The sequence below is a fragment of the Porites lutea genome, chromosome 11 (genome assembly GCF_958299795.1).
Source record: "Porites lutea chromosome 11, jaPorLute2.1, whole genome shotgun sequence".
Classification (NCBI taxonomy): domain Eukaryota; kingdom Metazoa; phylum Cnidaria; class Anthozoa; order Scleractinia; family Poritidae; genus Porites; species Porites lutea.
The window spans coordinates 16639566-16662811 of NC_133211.1; the positions used below are offsets into that span (position 1 = coordinate 16639566).

A 23246-nucleotide genomic window follows, 5' to 3' on the forward strand; every position below is an offset into this window, starting at 1 on the left:
CAAGGGATCTTTTAAGAAATGCTTTTCTCAAGTAATTCATCGTCTGCCGTAAGCAGAAAGCAAACTGAATTCCGGACAGACGATTTTGTCACTACCAAAATTTCTTCGATGAATAGATAACCAAATTTTCTCACCCATGGTGCTCCGGTATAAGAATTATTTATCAATGCTGATCCCCAAGGCAAGGATGAAAAGCAGTAAAATTTTTTCTTTCAGCTCCATTCGAAATTTACTGTAGTACTCAATTGGTTTTACTATCTATATGTTTTAAACCGTTCTCGCTTCTATGATAGTATGTCAATGATATAAATTCGTTTTTTTTGGTTGAAGGTGTGCTTTTTTGTTTTTCCATTTCAATACTTTCTCCATGCATAAAATCAAATGAAAACAAAGAATGAGGCACAATAAGTCATTTAACCTGTCCACGGACGTTTTCTATTCTTTAATTCGGCGATTTTTGTGAGCGCGGAGGACGAGATAAAAGGAAAGATTTCTTTTCTCGTTTTCTTTCATTTTCTCCTTTCCTCGCCCCCATCCTGTTACGCCAGCGGCCAATCAGTCCCCCGCGTTTTTCATTTTGAAACGCGCGTTCGACGAATTAGGGTCTATACTGTATGAAAATGCTATGAGTCATTAAAAGTTTCATGCAATAAACAACGGAAGAACTTAAACGTTGGCGCGACTTTCTTAAGATGGTTGCATTTCCATTACAGAAATTATAGCCATCAATGAACAAAAGCATTTGTCAGTGCATTCCCTAGAATGGATATTTTTATAAAATTGGCTTTTGCTTCTGGTTTCCTTTTGATTAAAAAAAATTGTCTTTTGGGTTATACTGCCCGTGTTCGGAGTTTTTACTATCCAAGTATCTCATTGAATCCCACTAATAGAAAAAAAAAAACCTCTTCTTTGGCTTTTTTAATTAAAGGGAAATCGGTATCAATTTAGGTTTCCGGGAAACTGCCCACCTACCCCTCCCTTAACTCAACGTTAACATTTGCGTCTCACTTGGGGCAAAATGTTGGGTTAGGGGAGGGGTAGTTGGGCAGTTTCCGGGAAACCTAAATTGATCCGAAAATCGTTTCACGGTGCTTCATGTTCCCTCTCACCAATCCCCTGGCGCTTCTTTTACGGCGTTTACCGACAGAGCGAAGCCTGGAAATGAAACATGTGTTAACTTAACGGCCCGGTTCCTGAACATTAAAAGGCGATTAGCGCTAATCTACGATCTAAATTTCAAGCCATGATTGCAGTTACCTTCCTATTCACCTCTTTAGAAACAAGGAGAGAACTGGGCCGAGTCAACTTTCGCTAAGACTTCTGGGAATGTGTCTAGACCGAGGGAAAAAATATGGCAGATAGCTGACCGGTGACAATCCCAGAGACGATTGCGAAACTCATTTCGGCTCCAGTTTCCTCGTTTCTAAAGTTCAAAGTATCATCACTGGATCTCGGAGTAAAGGCTCAACATAGGGAGGACGAAATGGCGACTTTCTTCCGGGGCTTTGAATCTGCAAATTCGTACTAAAAAAGTTGTTTAAAAACAAAGGCATTCAAACTAGCTGTGTCAGACAGAAGCGTTCAATAAAATGAAATTTCAAACTCCGGTTGTCATAATCTTGACTATATTTCAAGGAACGGGGCTCAGAGTTACACCAGAGAAACACAAGAGAATAATCCTCAACTTCGTTCCCAGTCTCAACCATCTTCCGGTCCCCAGGCAACGAGGTTGATCTCTCCACAATTCAGTCATTCATTTACGTGTGTATTTTGTTCGACAGAAATGACGTTAAAAGGATAGGAAGACAAAACAACCCAATTCCTGTGCTGTGTGAAACCACCTTATTTAGTCTTTCAAATGAATCACCTTTTTTCAAAAATAGTAATTCATAATTTTTATAAGATTCTTTTAAGCAAAAGAGGCGTCTTAGCAACTTAATGGTAAGTCTAGCAGCAATGTAGATTAGTCGCTTGGCCGCCTCCTGGAACAAGTGCCTCCTCTTTGCAGGCGGAAAATATCTTCTTCACAGGCTAGGAAAATTCTGTGTTTTAGTGTGGTGGACTCGCTCTCTAAATTATACATGAACAATAAGACAGGTTTTGGAAATCATTTGTCTATAAAAATTCATCGCTCTCCAAGACATCCTAATTGCATTTACCCAGTAACACTTGCTTAACACTGCGAAAATTTGCGGTCAAAACCATGAAATAAGACCCTATTTTTTAAAACAGGGTCTTAAAAAAACTTACTGGGTGTTTCTGGGGTTAGGGAAGAATTTTACTGGGTTAATAAAACGCCAAAAAATTATCAACTATCTACCAGTTGAAAGATGTATCAAACCGGTAAATATTTGAACAGGTTGAGTGATTCACTAGTTTGTGTTTTAAAAATTGGTCACTTCTATATTTTTGTTATGAGCGCGGCTGGGTCTTGACATGACTCGCCGTCTATTCTGATTCTGGTTATATAGGTGCTAACTTTTATGACCACAAATTATTAATATTTGGAAGAATCTTGCCTTGTTTGACTTTCTTGGATTTCTTTAAGGTCGGCGGAGATCGATCAACGGTTTAATTACGTTTGAACGAACTCGCAAGGGGATTAATTTAAATCTGATCTTTTTAAAGGAAAAAATGTTATGCAAATTCCATTTAATCAAGTAGAGCTTTCACCCTTGCTGTATCAAATCTATGTTTTGTTTGTCCAATGTGTCGCTGTATCTGCATATTTGAGTGGGATAACTGTGACGAAAAAAAAAAGGCATAGAATTAAGGATTTTTTACTATGTTAATTTTTTTGCCAGAGCCAAATATGGTAGAATTGTTTCCTACCTGATAAAACAGTGATAAAACAAATCAAATTTGTTAAATTCAGTCTTGGAAGATGGATGACCCTCAAGAGACGAGAAGCCTTGACTCACAGCTAAGTGTGTTCAACGAAGGTACGTGAGTTTCTGGATTTGTAGCTGGGTTGTAAGATGTCGTTTTGCTGAACTGGATGTAGGACAAGAAATTTTAAAATCTGATTTATACGGTTGTAACATGCATCTATTTCGGATTTCGACGCACGTGTTTGAAACTCTTCATTTAAAAAAAACATTTATAATAAAACAGTGCTATGGCGATAAAATCTCTTTTGGTATAACGCACCTGACGCGTATTCAGTTTTCTGTCGACCGACTGCTGGGATCGGTCGGGTAGTTTTTCGTCTCTTGAATGTACTACACCATAATGGCTTGCAAAAACAGGTTACCCGCTGATGATGTTTGTTATTTAATACGGCTGTTTTAACTTGGGATACATACAGTCTGTTTTTACTTCAAAATAGGGTTAATAAATGCGAATAATTTACGAACGTTAATTCATCAGTAAGGAGATTTAATTCGTCGTTGATTGTGTTTTCGTTTTGAATAGTCACGTAAAAGGAAACAGTTATTTTCAAAATATTTGTCCGCTTCTAATTGGCCAAATTCCCTGGTAAATCCTTCATAACTATCTAGCATTGACTAATTTTGAAAGACGTTTGTAATGACATCATTGGTTCAGGATAACAACAGCAAAAACGCACGGCAACGTGGGGACGAGGTTGGGTTACCTCAACTACAGTAGCTAGAGAAAATGGCGGGAAATTCCATACGATTTGGGGAGAAGAAATAGCCGAACTGTTGCCTAAATCTGAGCAAGAACAGCAAAAGTACAGCTCGACGAATTACAACTGCTTTTTGAAGAATGTCTGTTACACTAAACATACTTTAATATATCGTGAATTATGCGAGGAACAGGCCAATGAATGACGTGAACTTATACGTTGATCGAGGTAATAAAGAAGGTTTCAGTTTACTCTAACAGTATGAATTAATAAAACAATTAATGAAAAAGAAGAATTATGCAGATCGAGGAGGCCGGTAGCCTGCGAAAACATCCGTTTCTCCTCTCTCTTCGCCACTGGGGACGTTTCGCGCGGAGGAACGTCGCTCCTCCCCGCGAAACGTCCTCAGCGGTGAAGAGCGAGGAGAAACGGATGTTTTCGCAGGCTAGGGGGCCGGAGGGTGTTATCCGCAAGGCCTGTTTAATGACTGTTTAATTTTTAGCCCCGCAGTAATTTTAGAGGCCTAGGAACTAGCCGCTTAGTTATCCATGTTATGGTTAGTTCACTCCCTTTGGCTTATAACGACGTTGACCCAAGCCCGTAAAGTTTACGAATTCCGCTTTCGTAAGAGGCTATTCTAAATCGCGGTTATCTTATCGAAAAGATAATTTTGAGCTCGAGCAACTTTTTGTTATTAAAAAGTTCTGTAAAATACCCTTGTTGCTTAGAAATCTTTGCAACTTCTACGGTATTTGTCCATTAAATCACCTATCTTGTATTATTTTTCAGTTCGACATTTGAGTTTAATATGTACTTGGGATCCTCACTGCGTGAAATATGTAATATCAAGTTTATTTTATCATTTCAGATGACGATAATGATGGAGTTAAGAAAGCAAACGTTTTAAAAACTCTTCCCAGTCGACAATTATCGCTTTGGAAGCATCGAGCGCGTAAGAAAATGAAAGAGCGAGACCGAACGAGGGGTCAAATCTACGAAGCCATCAATAACGAAGACTCTGACGAAGAGCATGACTTTGAAAGTACCAAACGCACGGACAAACTGGGAAAATTTGTTCAAACTGAACCTTTAGCTGTAAAAATTCTGCGGGTGAGAAAGAGAAGGTACTAAGGGAATTGTAAAATAAAACAGAAACCATATCAATAATAATAACAGGTCAACCCTGGATGAAGGAGTGATATTTTAGCATAAATTGCATTGCCGATAACATCTATAAAAGACGTAACAGAAGGCTCTCCTCAGTTGCCAAAAGTTTCAAAACATCATGTGTAAAGTATATTTAGAAAAGCGGCATTTGTGTTGAAAGCCCTTATTTCTTTAATAATTTTCATTTAATAGGTGTTAACTGTATATTCCAGAGGGGTTCCTATTAATAGTAAAAAAATTGAGTTTAATGAATGTCTGGCAGCTTGGCATAATTTGGCCTTTTCTAAAAATTATAGAATATATGATGCCAGTGCTGAGGTACAGCCCACAGACGCTCTCGTTTACAGCTTGAAGATTATTTTAACATTTCAACACGTTTTTACACTATTAAGTGTTGGCTTAAATTGGGTGAGATTTGTTCGGAAAATAAAAGGGCAAAATTTTCAAAGAATGCTATTGCAACCCGTTTCATGGATAAACAACAAGTTTTTTCTTCTTCTTTTTTTTGTTTAACAGGAGTTCTACAGAAGATAGCGAATCACGAGGACTGTCTTCATTCACAGCTTTAAGACTTAATATCGCCATGGTAAGCCGAAAACTTATTATGGGCTCCTGCCGCTATTAATTTGAGGTCCAGGCCCTACTTGTTCAAAAAGTTGGTTAACGCTATCCACCGGATAAATCGCTATCCAGAGGATTAGTATTACGAAAACCGATTGCGCTATCCACTGGCCAGAGATTTATCCGGTGGATAGCGCTATCCACCTTTCGAACAACTGGAGCCAGTACTGCAAATTTACCCACAGAATTACATGTATAAATATACGTATTCGTTATGTCTCTATGCTGTCTGCTGGCATGATGCTGAAATGACACAGTCAACTATGAAAACACATCAAACATCAAACATCATTTCGTTACAGAGGGCCTTGGAACAGCTTCTTCCATACTAATGCCTTATACTGTTATAGATTTAGTTTAACTTGTCTTATTTCCTCGCCAGGCGTCGAAGAATGTGGGGTCGCTCTAAAATTAATGTGTCACTGAAATGAGGTTTCTGTTTGTTTAGCGGTTTAAGAAATGGTTCAGCGCAACGAAAGAATTCCTGAACTCCTACGAGTTATGGAGAGGTCATTTTAAAGAGATAGAAGGTAATGAAAGTATTTGTATGATTAGTTTTTGCTTGGGGTTAAATTAAAATTGTTCTTTTAATGAACGTCTTAAAAAAAACAGAAATAAACTCGGCAGAAGCCATCCACGTTCCTGAGGCATTATCTGCTCGGCTAAACCTGGACCTACTAGGAGCAAATAAAGACTATTGTATATCCAAACTTCGAGCCGGCAACAACTTTGAAAAGCGCCCGAAAAGTGCGAGACCGGGCTCCTCGTATCTTGTAATTTTTTTTTACACAGTATCCCCCTTTATTATACATTGTAACCAATTTCTGGCTTCTCATTGGCTAAGAACCGTAAGTTTTATTTTGTACAGCGCAACTTACAGATTAGTTAGTTTTCAGCTGCTAACAGCCTAGAGCTCAACTAACTCAGGCTAATCTATAGGTTGCGCGCCCATGCCAAATGGGCTATTGACTCAGAGGCCATTCGGGCTCGAGGAATAATTGTTTTAGTAAAATCCAACTAGTTGGTCAAAAATATCGAGAATAAAAAAAAATTAGCTCGGTAAAAGCTAGACTTTAACCCTTTTTTGCCGCCAAAAAGCCCGCGCTTTTCGCTATCAGTGGGCTATAACATATAGCCTAGCAGTAGCTCAACCAATCAGAACGCAGCATTGATAATAGACCACTAGTTGCATTTTACTACTAATAATTATTATTACTCTAGATTTGTTTTCTGTGATATCCGGAGTAATCAAGGTCTCGGTCAGTATCACCAGCCTTAGCTAGCCTTGGCCTTTAGCTTGGCTGACAACCTCGACCTTGAGGATTTTATCATTGTTTGGGAAACCTTAAAACATTTTCTATTCAATAATTCAAGGACAATCTCTTTATTTCCTACCAAGGGCTACTTTGTTTGCCTTTTAGGTTCATTTGGAAATGGTGTTCTCTCCTACTTCACGTTCCTCAAGTGGCTTTTACAGCTGAACATTTATATCTTCATTCTGACACTGTGTTTTGTAGTCATCCCGCAAGCGATAAGCACAGGAGAGGAGCTTCCGCTGGAATCCCCTCAAAATGTTTCAGTTATCAAACCTAACAGTTCCTCATCGCTCGTCCCAGCGAAATTTTCTGTTTCTTTTTCACGGAGGAGAAGAGATGTGTCGCCAAACTCTACCGAGAAGGAAGACAATGATAAACAATGTCATCTGGTTAAACCAGAAAACTATTCACTTTATACACACAAACCTTTTCTAATGCTTCTTTCCGATTTCATTTCTGGCGTGGTAAGTAGACATACTAAAAAAGTTTAAATACTCATCCAATCTTTCTAGAGATCTTTCAAGCGACTATAGAGTCTGTCTTGCTCTATAGCTGCGAGGTGTGGCCACTTACTGTCCCTATGGAAAAATCCCTCAATGGAACTTATACTCGCATGCTCCGCCGTGTCTTAAACCCCTGTTAGCGAGATCAAGTAACCAACGCCGAACTGTAAGGCAACCTTCCTATTTTGTCAGACAGGATCGGATTAAGAAGGCTTGTCTTTCTGGCCACCGCTACCGTCACCGCCAATTGGAAGCGAGCCAGCTTGTCCTGTGGCGGCCAACACAAGGACACCTACGACGCGGTCGCCCGTGAGTGTCTTTTTTCGTAGACACCCTTATTAGGGCTGCTGGAGCGGTATCTACCAGCGACCTCTATATACTCTACTGTATTTCCTTCAGACAGTGCTTTATACCTTAGATGCACTTAGAAAACCGACTACACTGATTTCACATCGTCTGCACTCAGTTGCCGAGACAGCCTCGCGACTCACAGGGAGACCAGGAATCTGCATCAAAACCGGGAGTCTCCGGGCAGGTCCGCGTCTGTTTCATAGTATTATTACATTTTCATTTCATCATCTTCATCACCTACAACTGGATACCGATACCTTGTCTTGCTGAACACGCCTTGGATTACAAGTATAGTTGGTATAGAGAAATCGTTAAAATCCCGGGGGGTTATTCTCGGAAATTCTTAGTGGGGGTGTGCCGCCCGGTCCTCCAATTCAGACCAAAAAAATTTCATTTTCCACACCCATTTTCAGACCTTGCCTCTATGAAATTATACCATCAGTTACTTAGCTTAGAACAACAACAGAAAGATTTGTTAAAATCGATTTCGAATTCGCATATTTCTCTTTCTTTCTTATTCATTTTGGGATGAAATGACAAATACAGTACGTTCATGCACTCCCGAAGTTCCCTCGAAAACCATACCCGATTCCAGACCAAAATGGGCAAACTCTATACCCGTTTTCAGACCCAAAAGGCGAAAACTAAAACCTTCACTGGCCCATTGGGGTGGCACATACCTACATGGCTTATTTAAGGGAATACCCACCCCCCGGGTTAAAATATTTTAACATAGCAAAAAGGGATTACAACAAACGCCCTCCTCTTTGTATGATGGCGCGGGGTCACTAGCTACAATTGAATAAGTCTTATTTTATTTCGCAGGGCTGGATCAATACGACTCTTATGTATTATGGAAAGTACTCTGACAAGGTAGTGGTGATTGGTGACGAAAGAACTTACTATAACATGCCGCTGGCGTATTTTTTGGTGGGCTGCTTTTGCTTTTTGGTGATCATACTCTCAATCCTTTGGAGGTAAGAGAAATTGTTAAGGAACAGTAACCTTATTTTGACATAGAAACCTGACCGGTTGAACGGTCTAAAAGTACTGGTAATTAAATGTTCGTCAGTGTCAGTGTAGCGTAGAAGTCTTTAAAAACCCTAACAAAATGAACGTACTCCTGTGGACATAGCCTTGGTATCAGTACTTGTTGCATTGTTATAATTATAAATCGTTTCTGTTCTGTTTCAGTGCTTCGAGAATATTCGAAGAGAGCTATGTGAAGGAAGGTAGTAAATACTTTCACACGTACTCCAATAAAGTGTTCGGAGGCTGGGACATGTGCATTGATGAGGATTCTGCGGCAAAACTGCAGACTATGAGATTTGTTAAAGAAGTAGAGGTACGTTTGAATTACTTGGAGAAGACAGCACAGACTGAAGGTCGCAAAAAATTTGCTCACTATGGTTAGCTGATTCTGAGCTTTGCAAGAAGATAATCACTGGACAAGTCACAGTGTTTTTAAATACCACCATGCACGATCAAGAACGATCATTTTGTATTAATACATTAAGTGATAGCAGGACTGTAGAGAGAAGCCAATATACAAAATATAGAGTGCACTGCATAGAGGGGTAATTGCAGGCAAAGAAGTCAGCATGATCGGTGCACACACGAGGACATTGAGCCACAAAAAGATGCACAACTTACAAGGTTGGCACCATTGCCAACGGTTATATCTAAAGCATATTCTGTGCCCACTTCACATTTTTTATGGGGCATAAATTCAGAACATGCACCATCCAAATTTAAGTAGTTGGTAACAGAGAGAAAAAGTTTGTCTAAGTATATGACTGACGCCAGCCTCGATTCACAATCTGCGTGAACTAACACCTTTCGGACCTTTTGTAACTGTGGCGTTTAGAAAAAGTTGGGAAAGGTTCTGTACTCGCATTGTAGTTCATAGCTCATTTTTCATCACATATTTCCAGGCCGATCTAGCAGAGGACTTCAGACTTGCTAATTTAGCCAAGAGAACAACGAAGGAAAAGTACCAAATCTACGCAATAAGAACTGTGGTAAATCTAATTGTTCTGGGGCTATCAGCGCTGTCTGCCTACTTGATTTTTATGGCCGCTCAAATTTCCATACAGGTAATAAACAGTGGTGTGTTATTACAGTGAATGATTTTATTAATAGTGATATTCCGTGCATGATAGACTAATCATTATAGTTAGTGTCTCATGATAAAGTTACTTTAATTGATGGCAACGCTACGACGACCGCTGCGTATACTGCTGGTCAAGTGATCAGGTGTGGAGTTAGGCCACGCTTACCAACCTCATTCCCAGGGCTTTTCTCTCAGTAGGCCTAGGGCGAACACATTTACATGAAGAAAACTTGTCTTGAGTAGAAGTGTAACCGCCTACTTGAGCTACCCTGAGCAAACCAACTCTTCATAAATTTCGTTATAAAACTTGGCGGACCGTTTATGCGAGAAATAAAAAATTGGCTCAGCTACTAGAAAGTTCCCAGGGTTTTCTCCTTTTCTCCATACATATTCCAAGGGCCTCACTGAGAGGTACTACATTAAAACCCCACGTATAAGAACCTACATTTTCCCAAGTCATCCTGAACAGGTTCTTATATAAATGGTGCTTAACTTGAAATCAGGCTATCTAGGTTCTTAAATGGATTCTTAATTTTTGGTAAGAAAAAAAAGTACTTATATTGGTGGGCGTGGCCTTATATTTTAAATTTTTCACACATTTTCATACTAGTTACATACATAAATCATACAAGATAGTGCTAAGTTATGCACATGTTATTGTTTTCTATTGAACTTTGGAAATTAAGAACCTACTTTGAAATTTCAGCCTGAAATGGTTCTTATGTGAAAGGTGCTTAAAATGAAAATTTCAGCCTGAGAGGTTTCGTAAATTTTAGGGTTCTTATACGTGGGGTTTTATTGTATCTGTTTTTCTTGTTTGCGGGTTTTCGAAACCCACCAGCCACGTGTGAGGTTGGTAAATGCACCAGTCACAAACAATCACGGTGTTACTAGCAGTCCCGCCCAGTAAATCGACACTATTGCCTGATTAAAGCCAATGTCGCGATCAGTAACAAAGTGACTTCTGTGAGACAAATAATAAACGAGCTAAACAATGTGTCATTATATTAAGTCAAAAAGTGTGAAATCTTAAATTTGGCTTTAATAACCACGTCATGTACAAGAAAGTTGTACGGGATTCAGTAATGTGAATGTTTTTTAAGGGTTGGTTTCGGTTTTCCTCGGATTGATAACAAGATTGAGACTTAGATTTGGAAACATACTAAGAACACCCGATATAATTAAATTCTCGGATTATACTTGAGAAAAGACCCCAACCCAATGTGGACCAGTGCAGCCATTCTTTGAATAATGCGTTTTCACTCACGTGGCCTGCAGCTATGAAAAGTTTTCCCCAGGACTGGTTTGGAACAGCAAGATGGCCGCCGTTTAAGGCGGAAGTGACGTCATGTGAAAACGCTCTATTGATCGGAAGGGTGCGGCAAAACAAGATTGGCGTTTCTTTTAATGATTGAATTTATTCAATAAATCTTTCTTCAGTTTAATTTAGGATTTTGACGTTATTTGTTTTATGTCTTTTTCCGGCTATATGATAGACATCTCAAGTTGATGTGGATATCAAAGCGTCAACAACAACAGATTTAATGCAACTACTCAAGAGTTTCGCCTCCCCTATAACTCTCTCAGGGTTAGGCTTCATTGTTCCCAACATATTTTACATTCTTTCGCGTTTAGAGGACTGGAATCCAAGGGTCCACGTCAACATTGATTTAGCCCGGTAAGAATTGGAATTATGACGTCGTATTCACCAAACTCAGTAATTCATAATAATTCATTTATCCCTACATATTTTCAGAACGGTGCTACTGAAATTGGCCTCGGTTGCTGTACTTGTAATTTCTTTATACAACAGGATAAAAAGCACCTGTATGTTGGTGAGTCAAAATCAGTTGTTTAACTCAGTTATGAAAGTGAACAGCCTCTATAGAAGACGTTCTTAGTGCTTCTTTGGAAGCTCTAAAAATCTCTACTTGGTGACTATGGGGCAGACTTATCAATTCGATCTCGTGCCGATAGGTCACGTGAATCAGTGAACATGTTTTCTCTTGGAAGCAGTTTTTTGCTCGTGTAAGGGCAAAAACTGCACTCACCCATAACCTGAGATCAGGCTCTATTTTCGTTTCCAATTTCAGCGGTAGTCGTTAGAGAGAATGTATGAGAACCGCTCAAATTGGGCCTAATCTCAGGTTAACTCACCCACAAACAGATTCACACGTTTTAACTCTTCTTTTTCCCTCAGTGTTGGGAGAACGTGATTGCTGCAGAAATGTACAAGCTGATATTGAGCGACTTCTTCGTCACACTCTTCGTTATAATTGCTGTTCAAACACCTCGAAGGTGCGTGCTATGATTATAATGTAACAAGGTTCAAACGAGTATTAGAAATTCTTAAGGTAGTATTATCGCTATTCTTGTAATCAGTGTAGCTTAGCATGACAATAACGAAGAACAGTTCTGAAGAAGAAGAAGAAGCTACACTACACCAGGAACTGATAGAGAATTGTTTCTGATTTTGATAGTCCAGAAACGGCTCTAGTCACTGTGCTTCGAACGGAACGGTGCCGGTTTCTTCGGTAAATACTTCGGAAAAAGAATAGGTTAAAAGACTGCTGCGCCTTATTTTTCACCCACTACTTAGAGTTTGAATACCTGGTAAAACAGTCATTTTCGTGTTTGATGTCACAGACTATATTTCGCAACCTCATTAATTATTCATGTGAAAAAGATTAAATCAAATTGACCGTAGGGATAGCTTCAGCTAAGAATTTTCTCAAGAAATTTTAATTAGCAAATCGTGTTTCAACTTACTATATTATTTGTCCATTGTTAGGTACTTTGCGGATTATATATATTTAGGATGCGATGCTGGAAAGAAGATTGGTCGCCCGGAGTTCATTCTTCCAGATAATGTACTTGAGCTTGTTTATGGGCAGTCGTTGATATGGTAAAGTTTTCATTTATTGAATTAAATTCTAACAAATCGAAAATAATTCACGTGCAGAAGTAAAAGACGTGACATTCAGTTCAGTTCCGTTTTATCCTTGTAGGCCATGATTTCCAACTTCTAACATCTCTCACTTTTTTAAGGAGGCTAATTGCGAAACCTTCCTTGCGAGAATGAATTTCATTTTCATGTTTAAAAATCATTTTCATATCAATAGATGTCTTTGCACTTAGCCTCGCTTTGAAACAGAGGCTTGGAGCAACTCAGAAATGGCTTATTGTATATTCCTCGTAGTTCAACTCATTATCACCTGCTACCATGATAGTCAAACGCAAAATAAAGAAAAATTTGAACCGAGGATTATAAAAAAGTATTTTATTTGAGTATCAATGTATTTAGCACGAAAGTACTAATTGGGGACACTATTTTTAGGTCTTTTACTGGAGACGGGACCGCTATTTTACGAGGTCATCCAATCCACGCGAAGGTCAAGCTATTTGCTGGGCAAAGGCAGTACCTTCATTTCTCAGTTATTTTAAGACCCTGAGTATTGGTCCTGTCCCGGGAATCGAGCCCGCGACCTCGCGCTCACAGTGGAATTTCACGCTTTTTTGTGTTTCCCTTTCAATATTTTAGGATTGGAACATGGTACAGCCCATTTCTACCGCTAATGGCGATCATTAAATTGCCAATCACTTTCTATGCTAAAAAGGTAGGCCGGATATTTCAGTCGTGTTTTTCTTAGCCACTTTTTCAAAGTACGGCCTGTTAAAGATATAGTCCTCATTTGCCATTTCACTGCCTTCCACTATGATTTTAAGATTGCTAGTTAAAATTACAAGCATGCTATAATATATCCCACCGTTTTCGTCTTTTTATGAGAGGACAAAAGAAAACCTTATGTCGAAAATAACAAATAAAGTAAGGAAAATCCATTATCGTATATTTATCCAGGCTACTGTACTTCACAACTGTAGAAGTGGCAAGGCGTACAGAGCAGGAAGGTCAAACTACTTCTTTATGATCCTTTTACTTGGGACGTTCCTCCTTTGTCTGGCGGCAGTGGCTTATGGGATAACACAGTAAGCATTACTTTCAGGATTAAAGCGCAATGAAATTGCATTATGTGCCAACTTGGGGAGGGGAAGGGTTGGGAGGAGGTGGGCACTGTTGCGCGCAGTATTGTAGCAGTGTGATTTTTCTTTCTCGACATCGGGCTAAATAACTGAATTTTTTATCGCGTGTCTACTACCCGTGTCATTTCTTAAAATGGTATGAACTAATTTTCCAATCTTCAGCCAGTCACCTCATCATCATCATATCCTTTATTTTAACTAATCAATAAACCATGCTGCGCCTAATATCACGGGTAATGTTTCACCACGTAGGTCCGGGACTGGTAAATAACGTTGGCGTCAACATAGTCACCCTTTCTACTGCTGATACTGCTTCTTAAAACGAAGGAATTACTAAATCGTTGTTCCGGCTTGGCTTTCAATGCCATAGTCTGCATGCATTCAGACTTCTTTCTTAAGAGACATCTCCACGCTGTTAACTCTCACTTTTCCATTTTAGTGGCATTTGTGATTGGGTTGACGTTGTAGAAATTCCTGATTATTAGCTACTATTCTAATTAATGTTTTGATCTGATACCAAGACAAATCGTTGTTGTTCTTTTTTCACGTGTTTTCTTGTTATATATTAGAATTCGCCCGTCGGAATTGTACGGACCTTTTAGGTAAGATATCACAGCGGTCTTTTCCTACACACTTACAGCTCTAATAATAAAAACAAATGAGCTGACGAAAAGATGAAGAAATAAGTAAAACTTGAAGTCAAGGTGTTGTTTTTTTATTTGTTGACTATCAGATAAATGTAATGTTCATAACCACTGCTTTTGAAAGCGGAATTATTTGGAATTAATTTAAGTAGTAGATTTTCAATTTTTTTAAACGTATCATTCACACGATAATTTTAAGTGCCGTCAGAGAAGCGCATTGTGTTGATTAGCCAACCACGTTCCCAGGGTTCTCTCCTTTGCTTTTGAGAAAGAACCCTGGTTGCGGCTGGTCACGTGGCTCCCAAAATCTAGGAGACAAAAATAAGGGAGGGGAAGAAGAGTTAATAATTGTCGCTGTGAAAAAGTTACTCTGTCGAGGCCCGAGAGGAGTTTGCCGCCTCGTTTATTTTCAGTTGATGGCGCGGTTATTTGCATAATGCAAGGGAGAGAACCCTAGGAACGAGGTTGGCTATTTACTTGGTATATCGTGCACCAGCCGATAAATTAACCAAAGCGGAAAATACCATACAATCTTTAAACTGCTGTCTGGGTGGTGATTATGTAAACCTGTCTTTTGCATTATCTTTTCTTTTTCATGAAATGCACGTGAGGAGTATGCAATTTTACAAAAAGCTGATTTTGCTCGTGCAAATCGAGATAGATTTTCCGTATCCTGTTGGCTGGACGGCGAGCAAGTCTTTTTTCAAGTACAAACTCTCTAAACAATATCCTGTTTTGCCTTCAAAATAATGTTATCGTAACTAGCCGGAAGCAACGCAGTTTGCACGCAACTGAGAAACTCAAGAGCCATTTTCAAGCAAGAACTTTCTCCCTACCCCAAATAGTTTTTCATCGTCCAGTCGACAAAATTCAGTGGAGGACCTACCTCCCCTGTGCCCACATTTCCAAGTGACCAGTCGCAACCAGGGTTAGTTCTCGAAGCAAGAGAGTGAACCTGGGTACGAGGTTGTTGAGTAGCATACGAACGTTGACGATAATTCTATTAATTCTCATCTGTCTGACCTATTTTTGGGTTTAACATTTTGTTTTTGATATGTAGTCAGTGTGTTACATGTAACTAAATGTAACAAAAAAACAATAGGGCCATTTATACGAGGAAAAATAAGACGCGTTTTACATAAGACGCGAACTGTACCATTTATACGAGCATGTCTTATCTAAGACGAGAACAGCTCGTATAAATGGTTCGCGTCTTATTTCTGTTCTTGACTCGTTTTCATGTGAATGTTGCCCGTAGCAACGTCAGTCCAACGTGGCGCGCCAAAAATTAATGCATGCGTACTATGGGTTCACGTCTTATGTAAGACGCGAAGGTCATTTATACGAGGTTTTTCTCGTCTTAGCTAAGACGCGTCTTATCTAAGGACAGGTGTTAAGGGCTGTTCTAAAATAAGACGCGTCTTATCTAAGCCTCGTCTTATTTTAGACGAAATGTGCCGTTTATACGGAAAGTTTGCGTCTTATTTAAGACGCGTCCTATGTAAGACGCGTCTTATTTTTCCTCGTATAAATGGCCCTAATGTTTCATTTTACAGAGGATTGAATAAAGTTTATGACATCGTTCCATGGACCGTATCAATTCTTCCCGGCGGGCTACGCAGCACGTTTGGAATTCTTAGTTCACCAGTGTTTCTCGTGGTGCTTGGAGTAGTTATTTGGTAAGGAGGAATCATGACAAATTACGCTGTTTCAAAATTTACCGCTCAGTTTTGGGATATGAAGTGTTTATAGGCAATTCCATAAATCTGGAGCATGGATGTTGGAGGGCATATTCGCTTTGCACCTGGCTGCTCAGAAAACGGTTGAAACAAAATTTTCGTTTTGGGTTTGTACACTAGGCTGGGTCAGTGTTGCGTCGAATTGTACCACGGGACTGATTTGAGGACGCTAGCGCTTCTTTTATTGGCTAACACGAGTACACTAATAGAGCGTTTTCACTTGACGTCACAGCTGCCATATTGGTTTTCCAAAATGATGAAACGGCGGCTATGTTGATGTTTCAAACCAATCCTAATTTAGACGTACATATTTTTTTCTCTTTGGATAAATTCTGTGAAACATATTCATTTATTTATTCATTTATTTTTACTTATTTTTTTATTATTCATGTAATTATTTGATATAACGAATGGTATTTTAGTAAAATCCAACTAGTGGTCTATTATCAATGCTGCGTTCTGATTGGTTGAGCTACTACTAAGCTTTATGTTATAGACCCTAGTAGCGAAAAGCGCCGGCTTTTTGCGGCAAAAAAGGATTGACGTCTAGCTTTAACTAGCTAAATTTTTTTTATTCTCGATATTTTTGACCCACTGGTTGGATTTTACTAAAACAATTATTCCTCTCGACCTTATGGCCTCTGAGTCAATAGCCCATACGGCCTTCGGCCTCATGGGCTATTGACTCAGAGCCCTTTCGGGTTCGAGGAATAATTGTTAATTAGTCAGCCTTTGTTATTATCAGTATTATTGTAATGCGCATTTGATCATCTTTTTTAGTTAATTTGCGCAATATCAAGCAATAATAATAATAATAATAATAATAATAATAATAATAATAATTATTATTATTATTATTATACTGACGCAATTTGGTTTCCATAATAGTTATCCGCTGGATCGCGATTTATCCGGTGGATATTGATCAACCGGGGCCAAGTGGTTAACAGTGAGTTCAGATCGCCATCCTTTTTTGCACATAGTAAATAGATAACTCAGTGACCAATTAGTTTCTCTTTTCAGTCTTGGATTGTACTTCTTCTACGCCATTGCGAAGGTTTATCGTCGAATGATCATTGGTCTTAGAGAAGAACTTAGTATGGTATGCATCAGTCATTACAATTTAATCACATCACAATTTACAAAACTGATTAATAAAGTACCAAAAAAGTGGAAATCTTAAGTGGATAGGGGGGAAAAGATTTCACAATGAGTACTCTTTCACTGCACTTTGCGAGCAGAGCCTTTTTTTCTTCTTTTTGATCGCGAAGGAGAAACGTAGACTTTGCCTGAATTGCGTCAAGTCTTTGAAGTCACTCCAGCCCGACCAACCTCGTCTCCAGGGCTTTTCCCTTAAAAAACGGGAAAAGCCCTGGGGAAGAAGTTTAGGCCCGACATGCAGGATGAGAGCGAGCTTCTATGGTAGATAAAGATTTAAAACTCGCAAAAGGACTCGTTCATGAAAATTAAGGTCGGAAAATGCCAAGCGATCTAAACCCGTATCAGTTACGAAAGACCGTTGATGACCCCTTTTTTAAATAACTATTTTTAGAAGTTTTATAGAGTCTAATAGACCTTGATACTGTAGCTAAACTGTCTTTCTTCAATTTTCCTAGCTTGTCATTTAATTAATACCCGTCTTTTTTTCAATTCCCTAAAGGAATCCAGAGACAAGAAGTTTCTCCTCCAACTATTTACAACTCAAGAGCCTGAATTAAGCAAAAGATGAGTTAACAGTGTCATGCTGAATTGGTTTGTGATGTAAATACTACGCCGCCATAAGTCAAACAAGATGAAGTCAACGGAGGCGAATGCATAGGATTAAGGGTTGTTTGGGGCTTGACAAAATAATTAGAAGGATAATTGCAAAGTCAAAGGAAAACGTCATTCTTCTGATTATTGTCAATGAGTAGTATGTACTCTCAAGAGAGGGTAAAGGACATCCTCTCTAGGGTACCCTTGAATCCTCTTTCACCCGGTGAGAATGAGCTAACATTGCATTTCTGCATTTCTGAATTTCCACATTTTTTTCTTTTCACTCTGATATTTTGCAACAGAGGGTGACTGTATGTATGCCAGGGTTTTCTAATCTAAATTAGGTGAAATGCAAGCTATTAATTATTTGATGCTTAATGCGTATGCTCTCTTTAATTGTCATGTTATTCAATATTGTCAAAGTCTTAAGATCTTGAAATATTTTGTTAAAATATTGAGTGGCAAAACGTTCCGCGTTCACTTTAGTCAGATATCTTCAAAAAACATTCAACTCATGTTTTAAAATTGTTCTCTTAACGACTGCGCACAATTAATGGAGTAATTTCTCTACAACAGGGCTCCAAAATTATTTTTGCGTTGGCCTTAAAAAAAATATACGGCTCGAAAATTCCCTCCCCCATAACTTTAACATTTTTTCATCGACATCTTTGACCATTGGGTATCGGAAAGAGTGAAGATCAAGAAGAGACATTGGCTGTTTTAACATTTCAGTCCCTCATTACGTCTAAAACGTAAGCCTTGATAAATACTATCCCTTTGGAAATAAAACTGTTATTATAAACTAGTTATTTTCGTGACAAAGGTACCATTTTATTAAGTCTTGTGGTTAATTCATCCCGTCCCGAATTAGACCACATTTTTACAAACCCATATGGTTAATCGATATCTACTCTCAGCGTTCCAAACTTTGGTGCCAGAAATGGATTTGCAATCTTGGTGCAGCAAACGAATTTTATTTTCACAATCGGAGAGCAAGGATCGTCATAGTTTATATATCCTAACCGTATATCCTCTCGGAGCCAATCGGTCACACGTCGGAAATCTGTCGGCGTGAAAAACAACTGTACGACTAACGCAAGTGCACCTCCACCAATCGGCGCTCCGTGAGCTTGCATTATTTCGTGTAAGAGAACTGATCTGTTCTGGAAACTTTCAAGCAGGACGATTGAAGCTGTCGCGTTTTCATGAATATATCCAGTTCTGTAAAATCCACCTTTTTCTAGAATTCCCTCCTTTCCGAACAGCTGTAGCATGACATTGGCCATGTAGCTGTTAACTGGAAAGTTGATGGTGGTGGTTTTAAATGTCGGTTCAACAGTGGGTGTGGCAATGTTGTCCCGTTTTTTGAGTTGTGGAGACTTCTCCTCGTGATCCTCAGTGGCGCTTGAGTTCTTTATCAAACTGGCCACTGGTTTTTGGTAGAAATTGAACAAAACTAGAAAAGGAAGAGAAAGATTAATCATAAGGGTCAGGTGCAGATGAGTCAAAGATGTTACCAGATGGGTGGAGTCAGACGGGCAGGCTTATTTAGCACGAAATACCTACAATCCTGGACAAAAGTCCTTTGGACAGTAATGCAGTATTCAATAGTTTTCTGTAATTTCTGGTTTGTCTCATAGAACAGTGCTTCCTTTTAATTTCGAAATGTTCTTGCAGTTCTCCCTCCCCCCACCCTATACTAAGTTGAAATTCGGGAAAAAATTCGGGATACACGCGTCCAACGTTGTTTGTGGGGTGAGGGGAGGGGCTGGGCATGTGTGAATAAGAAAACTTCCCAGAAATGCAAAAGAATCCCAAGACTTTTGACCATGATTGTAGTAGAAGTATTTTGTTCCCGGCCCAACTAGTGAAATGCAGACCACTGGAGATTTCCCTACCACTGGCTGCCTGGAGCCGGGAGGGAGAGACAGAGATCGTGAATCAAAGTTTCTTCAATAAGGACAGGTAAACTATAAGAGGTGTTGGTTAGGGGTTGACCTAAAAAGTAAGGATAGTTTTTATTACGATATGGTGCAATCTTTCTGAGGCTGCTCTTTTTGTGACCGAATACTGTGTATGGGCGCATGGTCCCTTTTACGCCCGTGTTTTTACAAAAAGAACTGAGATACTCTACAAACGACTAAAACAAAATGGAGTCTTGAAGCACTCTTCGTGCGCAAACCTTTTTCTCCGTTTTCATGGTAATAATTTCAGTTTGGTTGCGGCTAAATGCGTGTACCGGGCCATAATATCCAACAAGCGCCCCCGCCTCGAATAAGCGCCCTCTCCCCTTCACTTTCTTAAATAATAGGGATGCAAGGGAAATGCGGAGAGGAGATCTGCATATTATTGACGAGGACGATCTCGAGGATGGTAAACTCTTGAAAGAACTAGGATGCTGTGTCTTCTGTTCTTTTTAACGGTGGTCTAGTTAGAAAGTGGATGCCGACTGGTTTGGTTTTTTTCCATAGCCACAACCCAGGCTAGCTTGAAGGCTTGAGTCCGTTCTAATTTTAGCGTATTCTGGGGAAAATGATATGAACCGAGCAGGTCAGTCATGTCTGTTTGCAGGAAAGTCATAAATTTGTAAAAATCACTGAGAAAATTTTTAATGTCGAAAACACCAGAATGAGCTACTAAAAATGCCCTTCCTCATATCAGTTGGAATCTTTTCATGTGTGCTTAATAAGAAGTCAGAGTAAATCCTTTTCCAATTAAAAATAAAGAAAGAAAAGAATCCCCACGTAACCTAAAGCCTGCGGATTTGCTTAAGAGCTTTTAATGTGCGGGTGATTCATGGATGGGCAACAAATATGATTCACGCATTGCCGGATAATAACAGACCTCTATCTTGCAGGGAAAATACTTAAATCACTTAAGGGAAGATCAAGGACAAACTCCGGCGATGTGGATTACATCTGCACCAAAACTGTTGTTATCATTAAGTGTATGTAAAATCTGGTATGTCTGTAAAAAGCATACCAAATACAAAAACATATACATTTGCAAACTTACATCTAAACGTATTTTTTGTAGCTTCATTGACGGCTGATACCTCTCTCGAAGAACGATCTATTGTCATACATATCAAAATAAGAGTTGCTGTGAGAAGCGATGCTTTCTTAACCATCTTAATTCAGCGAGGTAGTTTCAAAGTTATCTACAGGTTTAATACTGTAGAAGGGTGTCTGGGAGGAAATCTTGTTGCCTTAGATACAGTTCTTTCATTGAGAGAATTTGTTTCCAGACTTTCGTTTTACTGTGTACATAAGATCGCAGATTTGTTATGACTATTTACTTCCTAGACTTTCGATTAATACATTTAGGAAAAATAACGTTTATCATATGGTGTAAAAGCCTTTCCTATAGAGCTAATGTGCTTCTATAATTATTATGCATACTAGAGTAGCAGTGTTGACTAAGGTTTTGCCAGTTCAAGAGATCTTCAATTCATGATGGCTGTCAAAAAAAAGCTCTAAATGAGGTGATATAAATCAGATAGATGTAATGAAAGCATTTCTGTATTTTCGTTTATTTTCTATCGTGTTTAATGACTTTCTTAGACTTCGAAAGCCTTTGCTATCTTTTAACCTTAGTGCAGTGCGTGTTGCAGCTTAATTGCACTGGCCTGCCGTCATTTGTTAGCTTTTATTAATTTTGTACAGCAAAACACACAGAAACACACTGGCAAGAGAAGTCGATTAGTCTCTTTAACCTGATTTGCCCTCGTATAAACGGATGTACATTTAGTAAAGAGAATACAGAACATAAACGTTATTATACCTTACGGTTGATGTCTAAAGTTTGCCGACCAGAAACAAAATGTACAGTCGACTCTCTCTTAACGGACACATCTGTAAAACGGACACCTAGAGTTGGTCCCAGCCTTTCTTTACTCCCTTTATTTGACTTTCTATAAGACGGACACGTCTGCAAAACGGACACCTTGAGTTGATCCCAACCTTTCTTTATTCCCTTTATTTGACTCTCAATAAGACGGACATCTCTCTAAGATGGACACTTAATGCCGATCGTAATAAGGATAACATGTTCCTGTTTTTTCCAGTATCAACTGAAGTTTCGTCACAATCGACTTGGAATTTTAAAACAGTGTGTTTTAAAACTTCAAGTTAACTGATGAGCGCTCAACATAAAGGTGAATAACAAATAACAACAACAACAACAACAGGAAAACGTCAATTTTGGTTGAATGTTAACAAGTGAATCATAACACTTACGTCACTTTTCAAAACTTAAGGAAACTAAGGGTCTACTTCCCGATTAGTAACTAAAATGGTAAATTTAACAATGAACAGTGCTTCAATGTTCCTGTCAATTTTTAAGAATTTGATAGTAGATCGACAGAAACATATCCTCTTCGCTCCCTCTACCATATTTATTAACATCACTTTCATGATTATTATCGTCGTCGTCGTCATCATCCTCACATTATCATCATCATCGTTATCATCTTCATCCTCGTCTTCATTACAAAGAAAATCGTAATTATAATCGTCATTATGGTCATTATGGCCATATCTATTGTCATCATCATCATTATCAGGCCTTTCTTCCTCGTCCCCAGTCGCTCGCGTCACTTTTTTGAGGATATTTGAGTTAATCATTAAGGAAAGCGGGGAGGAAGGGAGTGATGCACTCTTTCCTATCACCCTTCCTTCCCCCCAACACACACACACACACACTCGCGCTTCTCACCCGTTTCCAGCACCCCGCTGTTAAAGTCCGTCCTCACTAAGCCTTGGGAAAACTGTGCAGGACACAAAGCGCCTTTTCCATCGAAAACACCACCACCAGACATCCTGTGCCACATCCTGTTCATCTTCGTTAAAATGAAATAAACCTTCATTGTTAGGTAACTAATATTATCTCATAGTTTTTTTAAAATCTAACTCTATTTTAATACATTTTTATTAAATAGGAGACTGCAGGACGATGATAGCAACTGTATTTACAACTTCCTTGGATAGTTTCTCGGTTTTACTCTAAAACAATCTTTTTCTTTGAAATTGTGAACTTGTCACGACTTATGAGCGGAGAATTAGTGTAACAGTGAAGCAGTTCCTAACGGTTAGTTTTTATGTTGCCTCGAGATGGTCCAAACAAAATGTTTGTCACTTTAACAGGAAAGGTTTTTGGTGAATTAAATACGTTTTCATCAAAACAACTTTGCATGAAATTGTTTAAGGGATAGGAAACCTCCCGCGTACATGCATGGCGGTTCTCAAGGCCTCCACGCTATTTTCCTTATACCCGTTTCATGTCAAACTTTCTATTTTTCATCTTATTCTCATGATAAATTCATTTAATATGTAGCAATATTGCTTTGTATTCTACCTTCAAATGTTAAATCTTCCGTTTGACGAAATGAATAAATGAATAATATATC

At 38.9% G+C, this 23246-nt stretch overlaps 2 protein-coding genes across 3 annotated transcripts; one reads left to right on the forward strand and one right to left on the reverse strand.

Annotated features, from left to right (window-relative positions):
• Positions 1-1661: 1661 nt before the first annotated feature.
• LOC140952704 (transmembrane channel-like protein 7) lies at positions 1662-18180 on the forward strand. 2 transcript variants are annotated; one of them, XM_073402144.1, is made up of 18 exons: positions 1662-1941; positions 4458-4713; positions 5273-5342; positions 5826-5907; positions 6799-7157; positions 8373-8524; positions 8742-8892; positions 9482-9643; positions 11157-11338; positions 11417-11495; positions 11861-11958; positions 12452-12565; positions 13202-13277; positions 13520-13647; positions 14271-14303; positions 15902-16024; positions 17108-17186; positions 17745-18180. In XM_073402144.1, the coding sequence occupies exons 2-18, from the start codon at positions 4550-4552 to the stop codon at positions 17811-17813; spliced, it is 2121 nt and encodes a 706-aa protein (XP_073258245.1). In that variant the 5' UTR covers positions 1662-1941; positions 4458-4549; the 3' UTR covers positions 17814-18180. The 2 variants fall into 2 exon arrangements, with proteins under 2 accessions (XP_073258245.1, XP_073258243.1); XM_073402142.1 differs by lacking the exon at positions 1662-1941 and having other exon boundaries at positions 4389-4713.
• Positions 18181-18629: 449 nt separating this feature from the next.
• On the reverse strand, positions 18630-21443 carry LOC140952705 (uncharacterized). The gene is made up of 2 exons (XM_073402145.1): positions 20855-21443; positions 18630-19295 (listed from the first exon to the last, which is right to left on the reverse strand). Exons 1-2 carry the CDS (start codon positions 20967-20969, stop codon positions 18736-18738), a joined length of 675 nt encoding a protein of 224 aa, XP_073258246.1. The 5' UTR covers positions 20970-21443; the 3' UTR covers positions 18630-18735.
• Positions 21444-23246: the final 1803 nt, after the last annotated feature.

What these genes read in the sequence shown, in the direction of transcription:
- LOC140952704 (XM_073402144.1), top strand. Translation starts at nt 4,550, where the DNA reads ATGAAAGAGCGAGACCGAACGAGGGGTCAAATCTACGAAGCCATCAAT. An exon ending in GATTTGTTAAAGAAGTAGAG is followed by an intron (nt 8,893 to 9,481) that starts GTACGTTTGAAT and finishes ACATATTTCCAG; the next exon opens with GCCGATCTAGCAGAGGACTT. An exon ending in GTGCTTGGAGTAGTTATTTG is followed by an intron (nt 16,025 to 17,107) that starts GTAAGGAGGAAT and finishes TTCTCTTTTCAG; the next exon opens with TCTTGGATTGTACTTCTTCT.
- LOC140952705 (XM_073402145.1), bottom strand. Translation starts at nt 20,969, where the DNA reads ATGGTTAAGAAAGCATCGCTTCTCACAGCAACTCTTATTTTGATATGT. An exon ending in TACAAAAAATACGTTTAGAT is followed by an intron (nt 19,296 to 20,854) that starts GTAAGTTTGCAA and finishes TTCCTTTTCTAG; the next exon opens with TTTTGTTCAATTTCTACCAA.